Source organism: Oncorhynchus mykiss, chromosome 7 (assembly GCF_057628025.1).
Source record: "Oncorhynchus mykiss isolate SJ-2025 chromosome 7, ASM5762802v1, whole genome shotgun sequence".
NCBI lineage: Eukaryota > Metazoa > Chordata > Actinopteri > Salmoniformes > Salmonidae > Oncorhynchus > Oncorhynchus mykiss.
In genome coordinates, this window is record NC_143028.1 from 5,053,044 (window position 1) to 5,073,554 (window position 20,511).

The following is a 20,511-nucleotide window of genomic DNA, read 5'->3' on the forward strand; positions in this document are numbered from 1 at the left end:
GAAATGACAACAGTGAACAGTGAAGTTGCTTAACTTCCACCCTATACAGATAGTCCTGATTCAGCTGAGCTGGTAACTCCATATCTTGCAACAGGATAACACCCCAGGGTGGCTTGGTCTATAGAATAGTATAGAGTCTATAGTATAGAGTCTATAGTATAGAGTCTTGTAAAGTGTGGCCGTTGAAAACAAACTGTAGCGAACTATATGAGAACTAACTGGTTAGTGTAGGTGCATTTGCAGGCTCATACGTTTTCGTTTAGGATTTATTTGTATTTTTCTAGTTGATTGTAATCATTTCTAGGGGATTTTCTGTTAGGTTAACCCCTGTGACTAATAGTCCTACCTGGTATGCTTTCAGAAGGAGGGGAAGGGAAGTTCAGGATCACTGCAGAACCAGATCAAGAAGACTAGTGGTTCACCAGGGACGGGCCCCAGGGGAAGTGTCCCTGTCCCCGCAGGCCACCGAAGCCAGAGCCCAGATAGTGACGACCCTCCCGACCGCCCCTTGATGTCATGGGCCAGAGGTGCATCCACAGGGTCCCCGAGACACCCCCTCTCCGCTGTGGCTTCAGTGACCCAGGCCACACAGGAGAAACGTTTTTCCTTTAGCAGGCCTCCCCTACGGGCTAACCTCACAGACAGAGAGAGCAGGCCTCCCCTCCGGGCTAACCTCACAGACAGAGAGAGGAGGCCTCCAACCAAGTGTCTCTCCCTCCATCTCAGGCTGAGGAGGCCCAAGCCCACTTCCACAGAACCTAGTAAGTTGACCCACTGTTGAACCCTTCAAAGCATATTGATCAGAACATACCACATCACGCATAGACTGGCGGTATGACGTCACATACTACTCTGTAATATGAGTGTTGTTACGCTGAACCAACATTATAAACGAAGCAAAATGCCCTCCTCACCCAGTGGTGTCAGTATAGAATATCATCCGACACCAATGGATGAACAGGCGAGGAAGTGGTTTCAGCTGTATGTCTTAGTGGGGTTCAGGGCCATTGCATAACAGACTGGCTAGTATCATGATACTCCATACTAAAACAATACCACAACAACAACAGAAAGAAGGCGTATTAGACAAATTCCCAGAATGGCACTTGATCCAGACAGATAAACTCAGCTACAGTTTTGCAATCAGTTTGACTTAGTTTTTACTAATCTAAGTACCAAACAACATAATGGTCATTTATTTGAATGGTAAATCTGCATTGATAAACCGGGTGAATCAAGATGTAGCCTAGGTCTATTCACAATACAGGTGAATGCATAATATTCAACAGGATTGTGTGCATTGAGCTTGTTGTAGCTGATATTATGGGGCTACAGATGATAAGCAAATCCTTTCCATTTAGGACTTATTTTATTGGCAACTGTTAGAACATATTATTTTATTGACAACTGTTAGAACATATTATTTTATTGGCAACTGTTAGAACATATTATTTTATTGACAACTATTAGAACATATTATTTTATTGACAACTGTTAGAACATATTATTTTATTGACAACTGTTAGAACATATTATTTTATTGGCAACTGTTAGAACATATTATTTTATTGGCAACTGTTAGAACATTATTTTATTGACAACTGTTAGAACATATTATTTTATTGGCAACTGTTAGAACATATTATTTTATTGGCAACTGTTAGAACATTATTTTATTGACAACTGTTAGAACATATTATTTTATTGGCAACTGTTAGAACATATTATTTTATTGACAACTATTAGAACCTATTATTTTATTGACAACTATTAGAACATATTATTTTATTGACAACTATTAGAACATATTATTTTATTGGTAACTGTTAGAACATATTATTTTATTGGCAACTGTTAGAACATATTATTTTATTGTACTGATCAACATTTGCAGAAGAAGAAGCAATATCTTTTATCAAAGTGTGCGGTGTCTCTTTAAGAAAGTAATGAGGTCATTTGCAAGGCAGAATGTGGCTGTGGAATCTGACTTTGTGGCTATGCAAACCAGACTGGAGGCGAGGGAGACTCGTAAATTCACTCTGGCTAGAGCAGATTAAAAACGGATGAATTTACAAATGTGCAACACCTGTTGAATATTACCGGTGTCAGTAAACGTTGGCAAAAAAACATAACTAAATTGTTGCCAGAATCACAGTTAGTCACCAACGCTCTAGATAACATGAAAACAGCCTAATCAGCTCTGCTAGGGCGAGTAAAATGGTCAGAGTGAGGTGTTCTCTCATTTATCTCTGGAAGTAGCTAGCCAGCTACAGAACGCTCGGATCAACCTTTCTCCTCAGCCTGAGCGTCCAGTGTACACTCTGAACGCTCCCGAGTGTGAAACACTCTGAATTTACGAACGACCCAGAGCACATTCTGACACACTGGAAGCAATTTACAGGGAAACTCCCTCTGTTGGCATGGTGCACCACCACCATGGCGTTAGAATGGATCCTCTGGAAGGACCAAAGCTCCACCCCTATAGCCAACACTAACCTTAACTTCTATGCAACTAAGCCACGCCCATAGCCACTGATTGGATCTGTGGTGAGCTGCATCCTTAGCGAGGACCTGTCCTGCAGAGACCCATGGGCTTCCTCTTTCTAGCGGAGTCTTGGCCCTTCAAATCCACAGTGATTAGGTAGTAACGAGTACAGGAGCCTTCATAATGATGACGACATGGGGAGCTGGGGAGCCAAGAAGCGGTTGGAAGAGAGAGGAAACTCAAGCTTCGGTTTGTAATTTTCGGTACAGGCAATATTTGCCATTAAAATATATTTCTGTCAACATGGGGCTCGGGCATCACCAGGGGAATGATGAGGACACAACGTCCGATGAGGATCCTCATCTGGTCTGCATTTGTTCTCTCTTCTCCTAATGGGTCCTAGTTACAGCTTTACAAGCTCTTTGTGGTCAGAGATGTGTAGCCAGAGGCGGGCCTGGGAAACCATCAGCTGTCAGCGGTGCTGAGAGATTAATGCCTGGCTCCACCGCAGAGGGGTGGCTCACTTTTTTTGAGGTGTGTGTGTGTCTTCACATGCACTCAAAGTGCTGACAAGGAAGATATCATAGTGATAACGAGAGAAGACTTGGTTATTCTCAGTCCCCTTTGTCCCTCCATGAGAGAGAGAGAGAGAGAGAGAGAGAGAGAGAGAGAGAGAGAGAGAGAGAGAGAGAGAGAGAGAGAGAGAGAGAGAGAGAGAGAGAGAGAGAGAGAGAGAGAGAGAGAGAGAGAGAGAGAGAGAGAGAGAGAGAGAGAGAGAGAGAGAGAGAGAGAGAGAGAGAGAGAGAGAGAGAGAGAGAGAGAGAGAGAGAGAGAGAGAGAGAGAGAGAGAGAGAACTTTCAAGTCTCAGTCGGTGGTAGAGCATGGAAAGGAGCTCCTGCTCTCAACTCCAGGCACAGTCAGTGTGCCAGCGATAGATAGGGGCGGGCGGGTGGAGCATGGCGCTGCAACACCAGGGTTATATGGAGGAGGGGGGGGGAAGACAAGTAGTCACCCAGATTACTGTGGCTAGCCAAAGCTCCCTATAAAGCCCATTAGTCCTGTGTCTGTCAACTGGCACTTGACCCACACTGTCCCAATCCCCTTCCCCCCTCCACTTCCCCCTCTAACTCTGGGTCCTTCCGCTGCTACCAGGAGCTTCTAGTCCCCCTTTAAATGAACCCATGGACTTTGTGTGAGCAGCTAACAACCATCTCCAGCTAGGTCAGTGATCCTATGTCAGGACCTGTACAATGTAGGCTAATCTGTATTTATGTCAAAGGTATTGGTGAACAACATGATGTAGTGAACAATATTACGTACTTCATCATAATCAATGTGATATATTAAAAGGGGAGGTGCATTTAAAAATGTGATTATTCTTAAAAAAAGATGATGCTATTTTCACACTGTCTTAATATCACTGAAATTATGATAATGCCCTTTTTGTGTAAGAGATGTTAGAAAACAATGCCTTGAATTTCAGCTTGTTCTGGTGGGATGGAACTTTTGGCCCACAGCATGACATCACAATGTGATCTGATTATAATAGACCAATGACTGTTCATCTGGGTAAGGGGATGGACTCTAGACCATCCTATCAGCCAATCAGGGCTGTCTATGTAAATATCTCCACATTTGTTTCCTAACTCCCACACGATCAGACAGAGTGTTTGAAGGGCGAAAGGAGGCTCAGGGAAATGCACTCAGTTCCTGATGTTTGGTATACTCAGTGTAAATTATAAAAAAAGATATATGTTGGAGTTATTTTCATTAACAGACAGTGATTTATAAGACATACAGTGATTTAAAAATAAAATTACAAAGACTGCTTGGGGGCTTTAAAAATCGCTCATCCTCCCTACAGTGTATTAGCTAATCATTCATCAAAGTAGTCATCTTGAATACAAATATATACCACTCCAATCCTCTTAAGTCTTTCACTGACTGTTAGTGTGCCAGCAACTGACACACTCATTAACACACTGACTTGGAAGTGACAGTCTCAGTCGGTGGTAGAGCATGGAAAGGAGCTCCTGCTCTCAACTCCAGGCACAGTCAGTGTGCCAGCAGCTCCTTTGTGAAGCCACCCCATTGACACACTAACTAACGGTGTCAGTGTCACTTCAAGGTGCCAGTCCCAGTAGGTGGCACCATAGATATACAACAGTTATGGGTGGTACAGCAGGACAAGTTGCTCCAGTTCTGGCTAGCTCAGCGCTGAGCGTCACACTCCAGATGACTCCCTGGCAAGCCTATTACCCTGGGCCCACCAACCCCAGCCTTGGCATGGACCGACCTCAATGTGTGTAGGCACCTTACTATATACAGTACAATCCCCTCACCTACAGACTGGTGTCTCTCTCTGTCTCTCTCTCCTCTCTCTTCCTTCATTTTGAAAGGAAGGCTAGTATATTCTGGGTGTAGTTATCTTCCGCTTATCATTTAAGCCCAGTGTTTTTACACCCAGCTGCTGCAACAGACCACTGGCCTGTAATATTATCAGTTCCCCTTGTTTGTTTAACGACAGTGTATAATCACCATACTAAGTCGAGTGTCTCTGTGTGTCAGTTGTGCTTTCCAGTGAGGATGAGGAGGACATAGATGATGAAGAAGAGTGCCCCAGGCTGAAGACCCCACAACAGAGCCCCAGGCAAGGCCAACCCACCCCAGAAGAACATGTACCCAAACAGGTAGGAGGGATGGGGGGGGGCGGCATGTGTCTTTAATGATCATGGTACATCATCACATGGCATAGGCCTATTCACTTTAAGTGAGTAGAATTCTAATGATATGGTTCTAATTCCATGGTTGCCTGGACAAATAACATATTGTCTGGTTTCGAATAATATTAGAGCCTTTTGACAGTCAGAGAGCATCAAATCAAGCAAACAAATCAAGATGGACATGTTTATATGCAGTACTCAGAGAGGACAGTGCTCAGAGAAGACAGCTATTTCAGACTTGGATTGAGAGGTCAGACTTGGAGAAGACAACATTGTAGCCTGTATCACGACTGAGGTGAGGTTTGCCAGCTCTTGTCAGCTAACTGCCTGTCTGTAACACATGTAGAGGTTTAGCTAGCTAGCAGACAGTGGGGATTGGGAATGTGTAAGTAATAAAAGAAACCAGTCTGGTGCTGTGAGATAATTAGTAGTAGAAAGGCTCCCCAGTGGATGTTTTAGAAGAAGCAGGTAACTCTGGTTAAGATCCAACATGTTTGTTATTGTGTTTCGGGACGCTGTAGAGGAACAGATGTAACCCCTGTTGTTGAGCATATCGAATAGAGCTTCCCATCTCTGTTCTAGGATTTCTGTGTTGCTCAGTGCAGTGTCTCTTCTTTTACTGTAGCTGGAGGGACCTAGCTGAAAGGCCTCCACCTTAAACTCCACCCACTGTAACTTGTTGCACCTAAAAGACAAGACATCACCAATTGAAAACATTCTAGGAAATCGTGGTCGATTTAAAGCATTTGCTTCTAGGAAAGCCTTTGTTTCATGCCTGGGAAAAAATCTATTTAAGCAGTTGAGGTGGATATGAGGTGTTTCATGCAATGCTGTGAATTATTTCAATGTGTGCCGGTGCCTCTGTGTTGTGATTGACAGGCTGGAGAGAAGGTCACGGGGTCACAGAGCATATCGGAGCACCAACCTGGCAGCACACAGCCACTGCCTCCTATCATGGAACTGTCCTTCTCTACACTGCACGCTGGGGTGGTCCGAGCGCAGGCCAATGGAAACCTGGTGGTAAGACACTTTGGCTAGTGGTGTGTGTGTGTAGGTCACTCTATCTTTGTGTACACATAGGCGCGTGCTTGTGCTCCACATTCAAAATTAGCTGAGCATAATACCTGTGCGTTCCAAATGTGTGTCTCAGTTGAAGCCTTTATGAATGTAAGACAGAAACAACCAGGTTCTTTCCCCACTGTCCTGATTTCACATCAATATTTCCCCAGCTTCTTTCTTTCTTTCCATGCTCTCTTCCAGATAGCTTCCCCCTTAATGTGATTGGCCCATCACTAGTTTTTGTTCCTGGTTTATATTTTAATAAAGGACATGTGTTGTCCAACGTCTTAATGGGCCAGTCCTCACAAAATAGGGCACTGATGGGACGGATGGAGAGAGCTGTAATAAAATAGAAGATCAAATATGTGTCTCTACTTTGAACACTTGGAACACAACCTTCACTGGCAGTCTCAAAAACCCACATGCCAGTCTCTTACTGGGACAATAACATGATAAGCAACTCAAGACCATAACTGGCAAAACATCGGCAGTTTATCACCAGGTGTTCTCCAAACTCCCATCAAACGGCCATAAAATCCTTTAACAAGCAATTAAGAAATAGTGTGGTGCTAATGACAGAGTCCCGCGGTGAATTAAACCGTGGTCAGTGAGTCCGGAGCAGTTGCCTTGTGGTCAATAGATTACTGTGTCAAACTGTTGTTGTTTTCCACTGTAAGGTCAGCAAAACAACAGGGAAGTCCCCATTGCCTATTTTATTTATTTACTTATTTAGCTGCTTTTGTCATGTCTGGAAACTTTCCTTCCATTGTTGAACGAGGTCTTTTTTATTGACAACCATTTTAAACAGAATATGTATTATTCTATTATGATTGGTATTGTTTCCATAGCAACCATGATAAACATGTCCAATGTGACTACCTATTCAATCCTTTCAGATCTACACAAGTGCATCTGGTCTGGGCTAGGGGAATACGGGTCTAGGGGAATAAGGTTCTAAAGGTTGGTCAAGACTGAGCATCAGGGTCAGGGGTCAGTCTACCCTCCTTAATATATAAACCCAACAGGATGCTTTATAATATCCCTCCACCTGTCTTCAATCTCTTCTCCTCCTTTACCTCTTCTCTAATCAGCTATTTTATTCATCCTCCCTCTTATTACATACCGTAATGACAACATGTCAGCATTTTCCTCCTGCTAATATATTTAATCTCCCTCCTCTTTTTGTAGGTAACAGATGATGGCATCACTCTACCGCTGAAAGGTAATCACTGACAGCTTGACATTGCAGCTGTGTGTATGTGTGGTGGAGTATGACCTAGTCTAATGATCAGATGGGGGAAGATGATAAAAAGCTCTCAAAAAGCCTCAGAGGGTGAAGTCACTGTGTGTTTTAGTCTTTACTGCAACACAGTCCTTCCCTTCCCCAGGGGGATCAGATGGGCTCCATAGCCTCGCTGAGCCACCCTCTTCCTGCTGCCGTCATAGACTGCGGCCTCATGAGACTTAGGTCAAGGTATTCAGATGAGGAGGGCAGCGGGCAGATGAGTGGCAGTCTGTTTGTGCCATCGTGCCAACTCCTTGGCCCTCATTGTCATGCTAAACATGTTTGGCTTGACAATAAGCAAATGAGTTGGCAAGAGCACAATCAGATCTGGAACCAGGCTAGTGAAGTCAGACTGGAAAACACACTTCTGTTCTGAAAGTGTAGTGCTGAAATCCATTGTCCAGCAAGGAAAGGTAGTTGGCCAGTACGATGCAAAAAACTTGTTGTTAACGATTTACAGGTATTATATACATGTAGAAGGATCAGATCAGCCTATTCTATATTTAAGCAATAAGGCCCGAGGGGGTGTGGTATATGGTCAAAACAACTGTATACCACGGCTAAGTGCTGTTCTTAAACACGACACAACGCGGAGTGCCTGGATACAGCCCTTAGCCGTGGTATATTGGCCATATACCACAACCCCCTGAGGTGCCTTATTGCTATTATAAACTGGTTAACAATGTAATTAGAGCAGTTATACCCGTGGTATATGGTGAAATATACCACGGTTGTCAGCCAATCAGCATTCAGGGCTCGACCCACCCAGTTTGTAATATTAATTATGTGTAATGATTTAATTCCAGCCTGACGTTCCCTTAGATAACCCGTCTTTAATCCTTTATATAAATCTCATTACGGTTACTCTTGTTATTGTCCCATCGCTTACCCAGTTGTTTACTGTAGGTGAGCATGTAACGACCCTGGTCAACTGTCTGTGACCCTGTGAGGGTCACACACACGTGCCCCCATACACACACTTGCACCTGAACACACACACACCTCTACACATGTACCTGTTTTTCTCTGGACTGGGTTAGGGTTAAGAAGCTCAGCTTAGGGTTCTATTTACGTTTGGCGACGGTAGGCCATACTGGTCTGCACAACCTTTTCACCCCACTTGACTCCGGGTGAATCTGTGGATCCTACTAGTGTCCTAAGCTTATGTTGAGCAGGAGGTGGTCAGTTAGTGAGAGCATGGTGCTAGTAACTCCAGGGTCTTGGATTCTTAACCCCCGATAGTCAGTGTATTAGACAGTCTTTCTGCCTTCTCCAAAATACTGTAGAAGACCTTTAAATAAATGATAGAAATAATCCAACAAAAAAGACTTCCCTGTCATCAGTTATCCAGTAAGATCAAAACAGAATTATTACACCCTCCCCCTTCTCCAACAGATTCCAGGGTGTCATCCGAGGAGGAGGGGGGGCTGTCGGTGAGCCTGGTGGCGTCCCAGCTCAGAGGGTACGCGGTGTGGGACGGGGGTCTAGCCCAAGACGGGAGTCTCTTCCAGGGTTGTCCCGGCCGAGCGGCCCCCTCCCTGCTCTTCCTCTGGGTGTCTGAGGCCCAGGCCAACCTGGTACAGACAGAGCTCTCAGCCCTCCACCCCGTTACACTGCCTGGTAAGACTACTCTATCAACTGGGAGAACGAAGACAGAGAAATTAATTACAATGTTAGTTGAGACTTGAGAGTCCATGTAAGCTTTAAAAGAGCAGCCTTGAAAAAGAGATGTCAATCTCAATGTGACTTCCCTGGTTAAATGGAGGATAAATACATCTATAGTAATATGAATAGTGGGTCAACATATTTTCACCAGATGCAGAGAATTTGATGCATGAGGCGGAATAAATTGGGACTGGTGTTCCGTCCGAATCCAGAGGTGGATTAATTGAGTTAAAGGTTCAATCAAGCTGCGAAGGTCAACAGGAAAACAAACTTCTCAAGATTCTGCCTCCAAAACCTAAAGAAAGACAAGGAAGTGTAGAAGTGGTACGTTGTCCTTAATGTGGGCCAGTTACTGAGTATTACAACGCAGCACACCGCCATGACTCAACCACACTTTCTAGAGGAAAAAGTCATCACCTGCCAACGTGTGGAACAGTGTGTGTCTCTGTGTGTGCATCTGTCTGTGTGTTAATGTGTGTGTTCTCTCCTATTGTGGATATATAGGTCAGGCCTGTCCATTCCTCCTCCTGGTCCTAAGAGAACAGCTGGGTGATCTGCAGGCTGCTCTGCTAGCCTCCATGCTGGATGTAGAGGCCTTCCGTCAGGGCCGCTCCTACGACCTGAAGAGCCCCCTGTCCTGGGCAGACGGCCTGGCACTGATACACAGCTGTCCCCAGGACGCCCACCTCCTCACCCTGCTGGGGCAGAGCCTGCTGGCAGACCCCGGCCTGGGGACAGCAAAGGTCAGTATAGTCACTCAGGAGCTCAGAACTCTGTCTGTGTGTCTATATGCTTGACAGTGTGTATATACCTCTGTGCTCTTTCGTCCCCTGTCCCCCACAACTCTCCATTCCTCTGCCTTAAGATGCAGGCTCAGCCTCAGAGGTATAAATTGATAAACCTGTTATAATAATGTCTGTGTTATTCAATCCACTGTGAGGTCTGGATGCTCAATATAAGGTTCTATGAAGGCCAGTTAGCAGCGCCAGCTAGAAGAAGTGGCCCTGTCAGCACCCACGCACACACACACACGCACGCATGCATGCACGCACGCACACACAGTGTGAGTGGCCCCTGACTCAGTTTTGATGAAGTGGCAGTGTCCAGCGAGGGGAGAGATGGGGAAATTGGAGGGATTGGGAGATTGAGGGATGGAGCTGTAGAGATTGGGAGACTGAGGGGTGGAGATGGCTTGTTGGATAGAGTTAGGTGGGGTTGGGATCACACCCAAACAGCAGCAGAAGTGTGCTTGGTCTCTACTCCCTCACAGGTCCTAGAAGGATGGAGGAATTACACAGGCAGTAAGGGATCTGGCTGGGCGAAGGTGTGTGTGTGTGGTGGGGATGATGAGTACGGCATGGGTGGTGTGTGTGTGTCCAGGGAGGGCCCAGGAACGTCAGAGTTTTTGGGGCCAGCTGGCATAGACCAAAGTAGGCCACCTCTTTGGGGTCTTTATGAGCTGGTTCCCTTGAACTCATCTGTGGAAGCAGCAACATGCACGCATTTTGCCACCAACTATCAATTATCTGTCCGTGTATGCAGGTACAAGATCTGAGTTAAAAGTACGAATAAATGAATAGGGCCTGATTTTTAAAAAAATGTAAAAAAAAAAAAAAAAAAACATTTTTATAAAAATAAGTCCAATGACTAAATCTGACATCCCGATTCTCGAACTGCAACACACAGACATGTACGGAGTTTGTGTCGACGCAGCTACCCTGTGTCTGCCCCTCCTGTTTGTTGTGGTGCTGAGTTTGCCGACTGTCCGCTGTACGTAAACACTTGGACAAATCCCTTTTCAACTCCGTGTGTCGTGGAAAGGTAAACACAAATTGTTTCAAGCTAACGTTAGCGAACATAAGATGGACATTCAGTGGACTCTAAAGTGCCAGCAGTTCACTCACATTTGCTAGTGAAATTATATTAAATGCAAGTACGAAAAATAACTGGTCGCATTTGTGCGATTGTGATATACATTTAATTCTGCGTCCCATTAGTTGTATTTTCCACGTAACATTGCGAGGATCACGCAACCTGATAGAATGTAAATGTAATTATGATCCACGTCACAAAAAGCATTACAAAAGTATAATAAAAAATCAATATTAACGTCTTGGCATTAAATGGAGTCGGGAGTTTAGAAGACTGCGCGATGAAGAATGAATGAGTGTCGGGTATTAGCTATAGAGGCAATGCTTCTAAAATGCCTTTGCACTAGATTTGAGATGTTATACATTTCGAAAATCTGAAATTATGTATGCGCTGCAAATAAATACAATAGGCAAGCGGACTAGAGAACAGCGTTCAGATTCTCTTGGCGGTAGCCTACTTAAGCTTTGTGTAGCCAGTTTGCGGTCTGTGTCGATGCGATCATTTGTTTTTGTTTTTATGTTTTCAAAATGATTTTGCTTTTAGTGTTGATTAGGAACCGTGTCTAAAAAGCCACTACTTGTGAGCTGGCCCTAGTGATTGGCCCAGTTTGAGAGGTGACAAGCGTTCCTATACTATAGCGACTAAACTTGGGCGCATGTGCTAAGAAAAACGTTATAGATACAAATGTTTTATCGTTGATAGGACATTTATACATTTTGTACCTAAACAAATAACTTGTTATTACTTGTTTAATAAAATTAAAACACAAGAATAAAGGCCCTTTGTGTGTTCTTTCTAATTAGATCTTGTTAGTGACTTTTACCATATGTGTAAATGGAATGCTGTGAAGAAAGAAAGTATTCCAACCTTTTTATAGACTTGATTTGGTACAATTCTATAATTGCGATCAGACTCACACACAGCGCGCATGGGGGTGAAAGAAAACCCAAATTCTGCAAGTTGAATCTCCAATTTGCCGTGTGCATCTGGTACTCTAACAAGTTGGACAGGGTTGGCAAGTCTGCAGCATGTCTGGCCAACACACACACAGTGAGTGGCGTCATCCTCTTCCTCTCTGCTGTTCATCATCAGAGCAGACCTTGACTTTATCATCTCGATCCCCCTCATTCTCATCACTCACCAAAACGTTGAATTTGATCACCCGTTCCCCTTGTCCAAAATACATTGGAGGACAATCCCCCATGCAGTCAGATGAATCTGTAGAGTCTGAGGTGTTTGACTGGGGTGATGACTTCTGGCGGGTGATTCTGTAATGTTTTTCTGTTCTGTTCTTGTTCCGATCAGGGGAGCCCCAGTCGGACCAGAGGGAACCACAGAAGCAGAGAGCCTTACTCCAGACTCAAGGGCCTGCTGCCCACCAGGTGAGGGCAGTATATCTTGCTGCCCACCAGGTGAGGGCAGTATATCTTGCTGCCCACCAGGTGAGGGCAGTATATCTTGCAGCCCACCAGGTGAGGGCAGTATATCTTGCTGCTCACCAGGTGAGGGCAGTATATCTTGCTGCCCACCAGGTGAGGGCAGTATATCTTGCTGCCCACCAGGTGAGGGCAGTATATCTTGCTGCTCACCAGATGAGGGCAGTATATCTTGCTGCTCACCAGTTTATTGTTATGGATGATTTTCAATGTAGAATATACTACCTGTTAGTATTAGTTGTTGTTGTTTACACATTAACTATTGGATCTCTTCATCATCAGGCTGATCCAGTACCCACCACTCCCTTCCAAAGGAGGAATCACTGTGACAACAGAGGACCTAGACTGTCTGGACAGCGGCCAGTTCCTCAATGATGTCATCATCGACTTCTACCTTAAGTGAGTTCTAGTGATCTGCCTGTGGACCAATGTTTTTCTCCTGTCATGTGAACATCTTAGCCACCTGGCAGACGTGTAACCTGTGATTATACAACGGGTGGATCTAATCCCGAATGCTGATTGGTTCAAACCACAACTAAGTACAATGAAGCAGGACTAAGGGGACTTTTCTGACCAGCAGCCCTTTGACAGGCTGACCAGCCAAAACCTAAAACTGACCATTATCATAACCAAACCCTAACATTAGCTTAATTTAACATATATGGAAATCAGCCATGTCCCCTTAGTTTAGCTCAGCCACACAGCATGTGACAGTCCAGCAAAACCTCTGTATCTTCCTGTCCCCTCAGGTATCTTCTCCTGGAGCGGGCCCCGGGGCCCCTGGCAGAGAGATGTCATGTCTTCAGCAGCTTCTTCCACAAGCAGCTGACCCGCCGGGACACGTCCCTGGAGGAGGAGGCTGCCATCCCGTAAGGAGATCAGCACTCAGCGTCTTTTATCGGCCGCGCGTCACATGGCGTCCTGCGGGGGGCTCATGTTTGGCTTTAGGCTCCTGGCGGCGTGCTCTACGTAGGCTGGTGGCTTAGTCACATGCTAACGATGTTAATGATGGTATTGACAGAAGTTAAGGAGCATTTTCCTCTTGTTAAGAGTATTGTTAAGAGATATTCTTCCTGGATTGTGATGGAAGGAGTAGTATGCGTTGCTGTGAAGTGTGTCCCCTCTCCTTCCTCTCAGGGCCAGGGACAGGAGACACCAGAGGGTGAGGACGTGGACCCGCCATGTTGACATCTTCAACAAGGACTACCTGTTTGTGCCGGTCAATCACAAGTGAGTGAGAATCATAGACACGCATGCACTCACACACACTCTCTCTCTCACACACACACACACACACACACACAGAGAGGGTAGAGCCAAGACTTGGACTAAGAACGACACCATTTCTGTCGACCTCGCAGAAACAGAATACTCTACCCTACACTATACTACACTGCCTTACCCTGCACTACACTGCCTTACCCTGCCCTACACTGCACTGCCCTACACTGCTTTACCCTACACTATACTACACTGCTCTATACTATGCTACTTTACACTACTCAACACTATTCTGTACACTACATTACTCTACACTACTCTACACTGCTCTACTGTACACTACTCTATACTACACTACACTACTCTGCTGTACACTACATGTCACAACATGACACCACACTCCATTGATTGGGGAAGACAGTGCTCTTTTCTTATTCCTTCCCTCTAGCTATCATGGCTCTGACAAGGAGACATGAAAACAGGGACATTAAACTGGAGCGGAGGCAGTGTCCAGGCAGGGCAGGGCTCCAGCATAGTGGAGATGAATGGATGTGGCCTGAGCTGTAGTCTCTGTCTGTCTGTGGGTGTGTGTACTAGTCTCAAGGCTGCGCTGGTGTTGAAACAGCCTCTGTCACGCCTGACAGAGACGGGGCCGGATGTGCGTACCTTCATTCATATGGCTGTGGAATGATGACGGTCTGGATGGAGTGCTGCACAGCGTTCCCTGTTCCCTCGACTCCCCACTTCACTTTAGGACCACAGTTGAAGGGTTTTAGTCTACATACTGTACCTTTGTCAACACGGTCTTCTGTTCCCGGCACAATGATTTAGAACCCTGGCTCAGTCCGTGGAGCGTGGCTCTTGCAATGCCAAGTGCTGTAGGTTCAATTCCTCCCATAGGGAAAATGTCTGCAGGCATGACACTGTCACTTTGGATATCAGTGTCTGCTAAATGGCATATATTATTATACAACAACTGCAGAGCTATTTTACATATCTTAATGGGTTTTCTATAAAAAAGCATCAGTGACAATAAGGAGCATTTTACTCTTGTTAAGAGTATTGTGTCCCCTGACGTGTAGCTGGAAAATGGGCTACGATACAGATACAGATTTATATTCTGACACGGTATGTTCCAGTATGTTCCTATACAAGAGAATCGGGCTAGGACAGGGGCCACAGCCAGGCTAGGACAGGGGCCACAGCCAGGCTAGGACAGGGGCCACAGTCAGGCTAGGACAGGGGACACAGCCAGGCTAGGACAGGGGACACAGCCAGGCTAGGACAGGGGACACAGCAGTTCCCTATAGTGTCTTGTGAATGCCATTTACTCCACTAGACTGACTGGTTTCTCTCTTTACACATTGAAACAACACATGTTGCTCTGTATGCTCTGTATTTCCATGATCAAATCCATCTATATGTGTAGATGAGAATGTAGATGCGGTAACACAGATCTCTGTATCCCCAGTCCATTACGCTTTCTCACCTAGGATAGGATACGATGAACTGTAATATCCCAGATTGTCTTAGACACACAGTACTGCTGTATACAAAATAGACACTGTACATTACACACTGTACATAATGTATACATTACCCTTATCATACACATTGAACACTTCTCATATAGCCACATACATTATACATTGCACATTCCCTTGTGTCTGATTCCCTTGTGTCTGATTCCCCAGAGCCCACTGGTACCTTGTGGTGATCTGTTTCCCTGGCCTGGAGCAGGCCCAGCATGAGGAGTGGTCTGGCCTAGCTGGAGTGGAGGCCAACGGAGGGAAGAGGAAATGCCAGTCCCAGGCTTCAACTGGGCCTTCTCCAGAAGCCAGCAACCCCAAACTGCAGAACGGAGCAGGTGCGTTGGACAGCGCCGATGCATTGTGTGTTTGTGATATTTACCTTGTCAGAATCTCACTTCTCTCACCAGGACCCTGTAATCGTGTTTCTAATCAACCCAGGTTGTGTTCACACGCTTTGTTTAACTTTAATGATCAAATTAACGTTGGGTTAGATCGTTTTTATTTTTCCTTAATATTGTTGGAAGGTAGCTAGTGGGCTTTTTAGGCTGCGATGTCAGTCCCTAACTACCCTTTAAAACCCTATGTTAGGGCTTATGTTGAAAACAACTGAAGACCTCTGAAAATGAGGTCTCTAAAAGAAACTGACGGTTAGTGGGTGTTCTAGCCATACCTGGATGTGATGTGTGTTATGTGTGCATGTTCATGCATGTGTGTAATTGAATCCCAACTGCAGATGGAATTATTTGGTTGGCCTGGTGGCTGTAGTTCAGGTCTAGCGTGTCCTCCATACCCAGCCAAGAAACACTGAGAAATAGAGCATGCACATTTGGCCATAACACCACAGAACAAAATCAAAGTAACTAAACATTTGCTGCTGATTTAAAAATGGTGTGTGTGTGTGTACGTACTTCAGGGGGAGCCAGTGGGAAACCTACATTGAAGCCCCACAACCCACCAGTAAATATCACCCTCTTTTGTAAATCAATAAAAAATTACAAAAAATATCAAATGTTTTGAGCATGTGTGCAACATTCTAAATTACATTATCCGAATTTTGAAGGCGTGTACCCAAGATGGTTGTCAGAGGGAGACCATCATTAAGAAGTGAGTGCATTAACTGTGAATGAATTGGCTGTACTTCCTCCATCTATAACAGTGTGTGTAGTATCACGGGGTTGTCTTCTCTCTGTAGACCCTGCATTCTCATCATGGACTCCCTGAAGATCTCTTACCATGAGAGCATCTATAAGCTCTTGCGGGAGTGAGTACTCTCTGTGTGTGTGTCTGTCGCGCTTGCATTGTTTTGTGTGTGTGTGTGATTCATATACAGTGCCTTGCGAAAGTATTCGGCACCCTTGAACTTTGCGACCTTTTGCCACATTTTTTTGGCTTCAAACATAAAGATATAAAACTGTATTTTTTTGTGAAGAATCAACAACAAGTGGGACACAATCATGAAGTGGAACGACATTTATTGGATATTTCAAACTTTTTTAACAAATCAAAAACTGAAAAATTGGGCGTGCAAAATTATTCAGCCCTCTTAAGTTAATACTTTGTAGCGCCACCTTTTGCTGCGATTACAGCTGTAAGTCGCTTGGGGTATGTCTCTATCAGTTTTGCACATCGAGAGACTGAAATTTTTTCCCATTCCTCCTTGCAAAACAGCTCGAGCTCAGTGAGGTTGGATGGAGAGCATTTGTGAACAGCAGTTTTCAGTTCTTTCCACAGATTCTCGATTGGATTCAGGTCTGGACTTTGACTTGGCCATTCTAACACCTGGATATGTTTATTTTTGAACCATTCCATTGTAGATTTTGCTTTATGTTTTGGATCATTGTCTTGTTGGAAGACAAATCTCCGTCCCAGTCTCAGGTCTTTTGCAGACTCCATCAGGTTTTCTTCCAGAATGGTCCTGTATTTGGCTCCATCCATCTTCCCATCAATTTTAACCATCTTCCCTGTCCCTGCTGAAGAAAAGCAGGCCCAAACCATGATGCTGCCACCACCATGTTTGACAGTGGGGATGGTGTGTTCAGGGTGATGAGCTGTGTTGCTTTTACGCCAAACATAACGTTTTGCATTGTTGCCAAAAAGTTCAATTTTGGTGTCATCTGACCAGAGCACCTTCTTCCACATGTTTGGTGTGTCTCCCAGGTGGCTTGTGGCAAACTTTAAAAGACACTTTTTATGGATATCTTTAAGAAATGGCTTTCCTCTTGCCACTCTTCCATAAAGGCCAGATTTGTGCAATATACGACTGATTGTTGTCCTATGGACAGAGTCTCCCACCTCAGCTGTAGATCTCTGCAGTTCATCCAGAGTGATCATGGCTGCATCTCTGATCAGTCTTCTCCTTGTATGAGCTGAAAGTTTAGAAGGACGGACAGGTCTTGGTAGATTTGTAGTGGTCTGATACTCCTTCCATTTCAATATTATCGCTTGCACAGTGCTCCTTGGGATGTTTAAAGCTTGGGAAATCTTTTTGTATCCAAATCCGGCTTTAAACTTCTTCACAACAGTATCTCGGACCTGCCTGGTGTGTTCCTTGTTCTTCATGATGCTCTCTGCGCTTTTAACGGACCTCTGAGACTATCACAGTGCAGGTGCATTTATACGGAGACTTGATTACACACAGGTGGATTGTATTTATCATCATTAGTCATTTAGGTCAACATTGGATCATTCAGAGATCCTCACTGAACTTCTGGAGAGAGTTTGCTGCACTGAAAGTAAAGGGGCTGAATAATTTTGCACTCCCAATTTTTCAGTTTTTGATTTGTTAAAAAAGTTTGAAATATCCAATAAATGTCGTTCCACTTCATGATTGTGTCCCACTTGTTGTTGATTCTTCACAAAAAAATACAGTTTTATATCTTTATGTTTGAAGACTGAAATGTGGCAAAAGGTCGCAAAGTTCAAGGGGGCCGAATACTTTCGCAAGGCACTGTATGTGTGTGTACACTAGTTTCAATCTCTCCCGTCTGTCCTCTCCAGTTACCTACATGTAGAGTGGGAGGTGCGTAGAGGAACACGCAGAGACTTCACTGTAGACAGTATGAAGGCTTCCCATTGTACAGTCCCTCTACAGAACAACAGCAGCGACTGTGGCCTCTACCTCCTGCAGTACGTGGAGAGCTTTCTGCAGGTACGGCCCTCCCCCTGTAACCTCCCACGCTTAACAACAAGCTGACATCAACCATCCATTTCATGGGCACTTTTCTGTCTCCACTACACTGTCTAAAACACTTGATCTGAAATGATAACTGCCCGTTCAATGCATGACATCACACCTTATTCCAAACCTCTGGTTGGCTCACTGACTTTCTCCAGAACCCAGTGGTGCACTTTGACCTCCCCCTGCGATTGGAGCGCTGGTTTCCACGGCAACAGGTGTGGAGGAAGAGGGAGGAGATCCGGAGCCTGGTGATGGAGCTGCACGGTTGCCGGGGCAACGGCGGGAGCAGCTGCAGGTAGCCAAGATACCTGATCAGCAATGCACTACTACTACAATACCCCTAAACTGTGAAGGACTTTTACTTTTTAAATGTACAATACATGTAATATTTATACTATTTTTGTATTACTATTTTTTAAATAAAATGTCACAGGATGTTTGTTTCTCACTTGTATGTAATGTGCATGTACAAAATAATAGGATTGTAAAATTGAATAAAATTGTTCATGTAATGTTTAGTTTTTATGTTATGCTATAGAAGAGAGCATTTGGAATGGACATTATTACACAAGGATATGAGTGAGCGCTCAAATCTAGTTTGCTGGGCAAAAGTGTAACTCATGTACCCAGAACAGGTTTCTTTTTCAAATGTCCTTATGACTCACACATAAAACCACTATAAATATTAAAGTCAATATTACTCAGTTATTCCAGTTCAGTGTGTCAGGCTGCTGTTTCTGACCATCAGTCATAAAGGACTCAATATGCACATGATTGTTTGCAGCTGCTAAACAATAGTGTTATCACTACAGACAAGTCAACACGTTGGCAGTGTTTTAGTTTTGGCTCCTCATGTTGTAGCTGCTTAGTTTGTAAGGAAAACCCAATGTTCCAGTGAGGAACACCAAGTAAGCTTACACAATGACCACTTGTAATATGATGATTAGAACAGCACCCCTCCCCTGTTCTGTTTACAGGCAGAACTCAATTCCCCTTTGTGTTTGTGCTGTATGAAAGTCTAGGGACCTGACTCACTCTGTCATAAGAAACAGAAATAACATTCTCCCCACACAGTAAGGGTTTCCATTTGAGTTTCTGTTGTCACGGTGTAAACATTGATTTGTTAATGGCATGTTTATAATGATGTATTTACAATGATGTATTTATAATGTGGTATATTCCTGGATTAAAGATGCCCCCAAAGTCTACCTAGCAACGGCTGGACAGAACTCTCTTCTGTCACCATCACAATATTGTAGAGCGAGAATCCCAGATATGACCTTTTAAGTTATTGTGTGTTTTTCACACGGGTACAGTTGATAGGTTTTTCAGTTTGGGTCGTTAACACTAAGTCTGATAGGATATGTGCTTAACCATATGTACTTAATTGGGTTAAGTTGGTAGTTTTTGGATAATTGGAGTCTTTGGTGCAGCCTCTCACAGCATGTGGGCCCCAGACAGAGCCCTCTTAGATAGGACAGAGCCCTCCTCCACCCCTACTGCTGTTGGAAGGGTAACGGTCACCCCCCCCACACCTCCCAAATGAGTTGGGCTACCCTTTTCCTATTCGCCCCGTCCAAATCTCTACCCCATTGATTTAGCCACTGTCAGAAAATGGCCCCACTACTACAGTATAAAAACTAGTGTTTATCAATTCTTCCACGTTGTTATTCTAATACAATATAATTAGGTTGGCTTTAATTCTGTCTTATAGTTCAGTTAAAGCCGTATAGTCAAATGCAGTAGCCGGTTTGAAGGTCTAAGTTGTGCTGTTAAGGTAAGGCCATAGGTCGACTGGTTCACTATGGATGGGCTTTACGGGGTTCAAGGGTTCCATAGAATTAACCAAGGACATTCATACTGCTTAACTTGTCTTACACCTTCCAGCCTACAACTACTAATGCATTGGTTTAGGGTCTGGAGATCAGGACTGAGATCAATGTCCTTCCAATAGACCGGTCCAGATAGTCAACAGGTAGTCTGGAGATCAGGACTGAGATCAATGTCCTTCCAATAGACCGGTCCAGATAGTCAACAGGTAGTCTGGAGATCAG

At 44.5% G+C, this 20,511-nt stretch overlaps 1 protein-coding gene across 2 annotated transcripts in view; it reads left to right on the forward strand.

Annotated features, from left to right (window-relative positions):
• The window catches only part of LOC110527198 (uncharacterized), a 28,677-nt gene extending 9,708 nt beyond the window's left edge, over positions 1-18,969 (forward strand). Inside the window, exons 7-22 of one of the 2 annotated variants that reach the window (XM_036982497.2) lie at positions 362-761; positions 5,055-5,176; positions 6,089-6,229; positions 7,457-7,490; positions 8,949-9,173; positions 9,723-9,961; positions 12,396-12,472; positions 12,809-12,925; positions 13,276-13,395; positions 13,664-13,756; positions 15,442-15,614; positions 16,193-16,236; positions 16,340-16,383; positions 16,472-16,540; positions 18,277-18,427; positions 18,613-18,969. In XM_036982497.2, the coding sequence (XP_036838392.2) occupies positions 362-761; positions 5,055-5,176; positions 6,089-6,229; positions 7,457-7,490; positions 8,949-9,173; positions 9,723-9,961; positions 12,396-12,472; positions 12,809-12,925; positions 13,276-13,395; positions 13,664-13,756; positions 15,442-15,614; positions 16,193-16,236; positions 16,340-16,383; positions 16,472-16,540; positions 18,277-18,427; positions 18,613-18,756 (2,193 nt within the window). In that variant the 3' untranslated portion in view covers positions 18,757-18,969. The remainder of the gene's footprint in view (positions 1-361; positions 762-5,054; positions 5,177-6,088; positions 6,230-7,456; positions 7,491-8,948; positions 9,174-9,722; positions 9,962-12,395; positions 12,473-12,808; positions 12,926-13,275; positions 13,396-13,663; positions 13,757-15,441; positions 15,615-16,192; positions 16,237-16,339; positions 16,384-16,471; positions 16,541-18,276; positions 18,428-18,612) is intronic. The other variant, XM_036982498.2, reaches the window with a different exon arrangement.
• Positions 18,970-20,511: the final 1,542 nt, after the last annotated feature.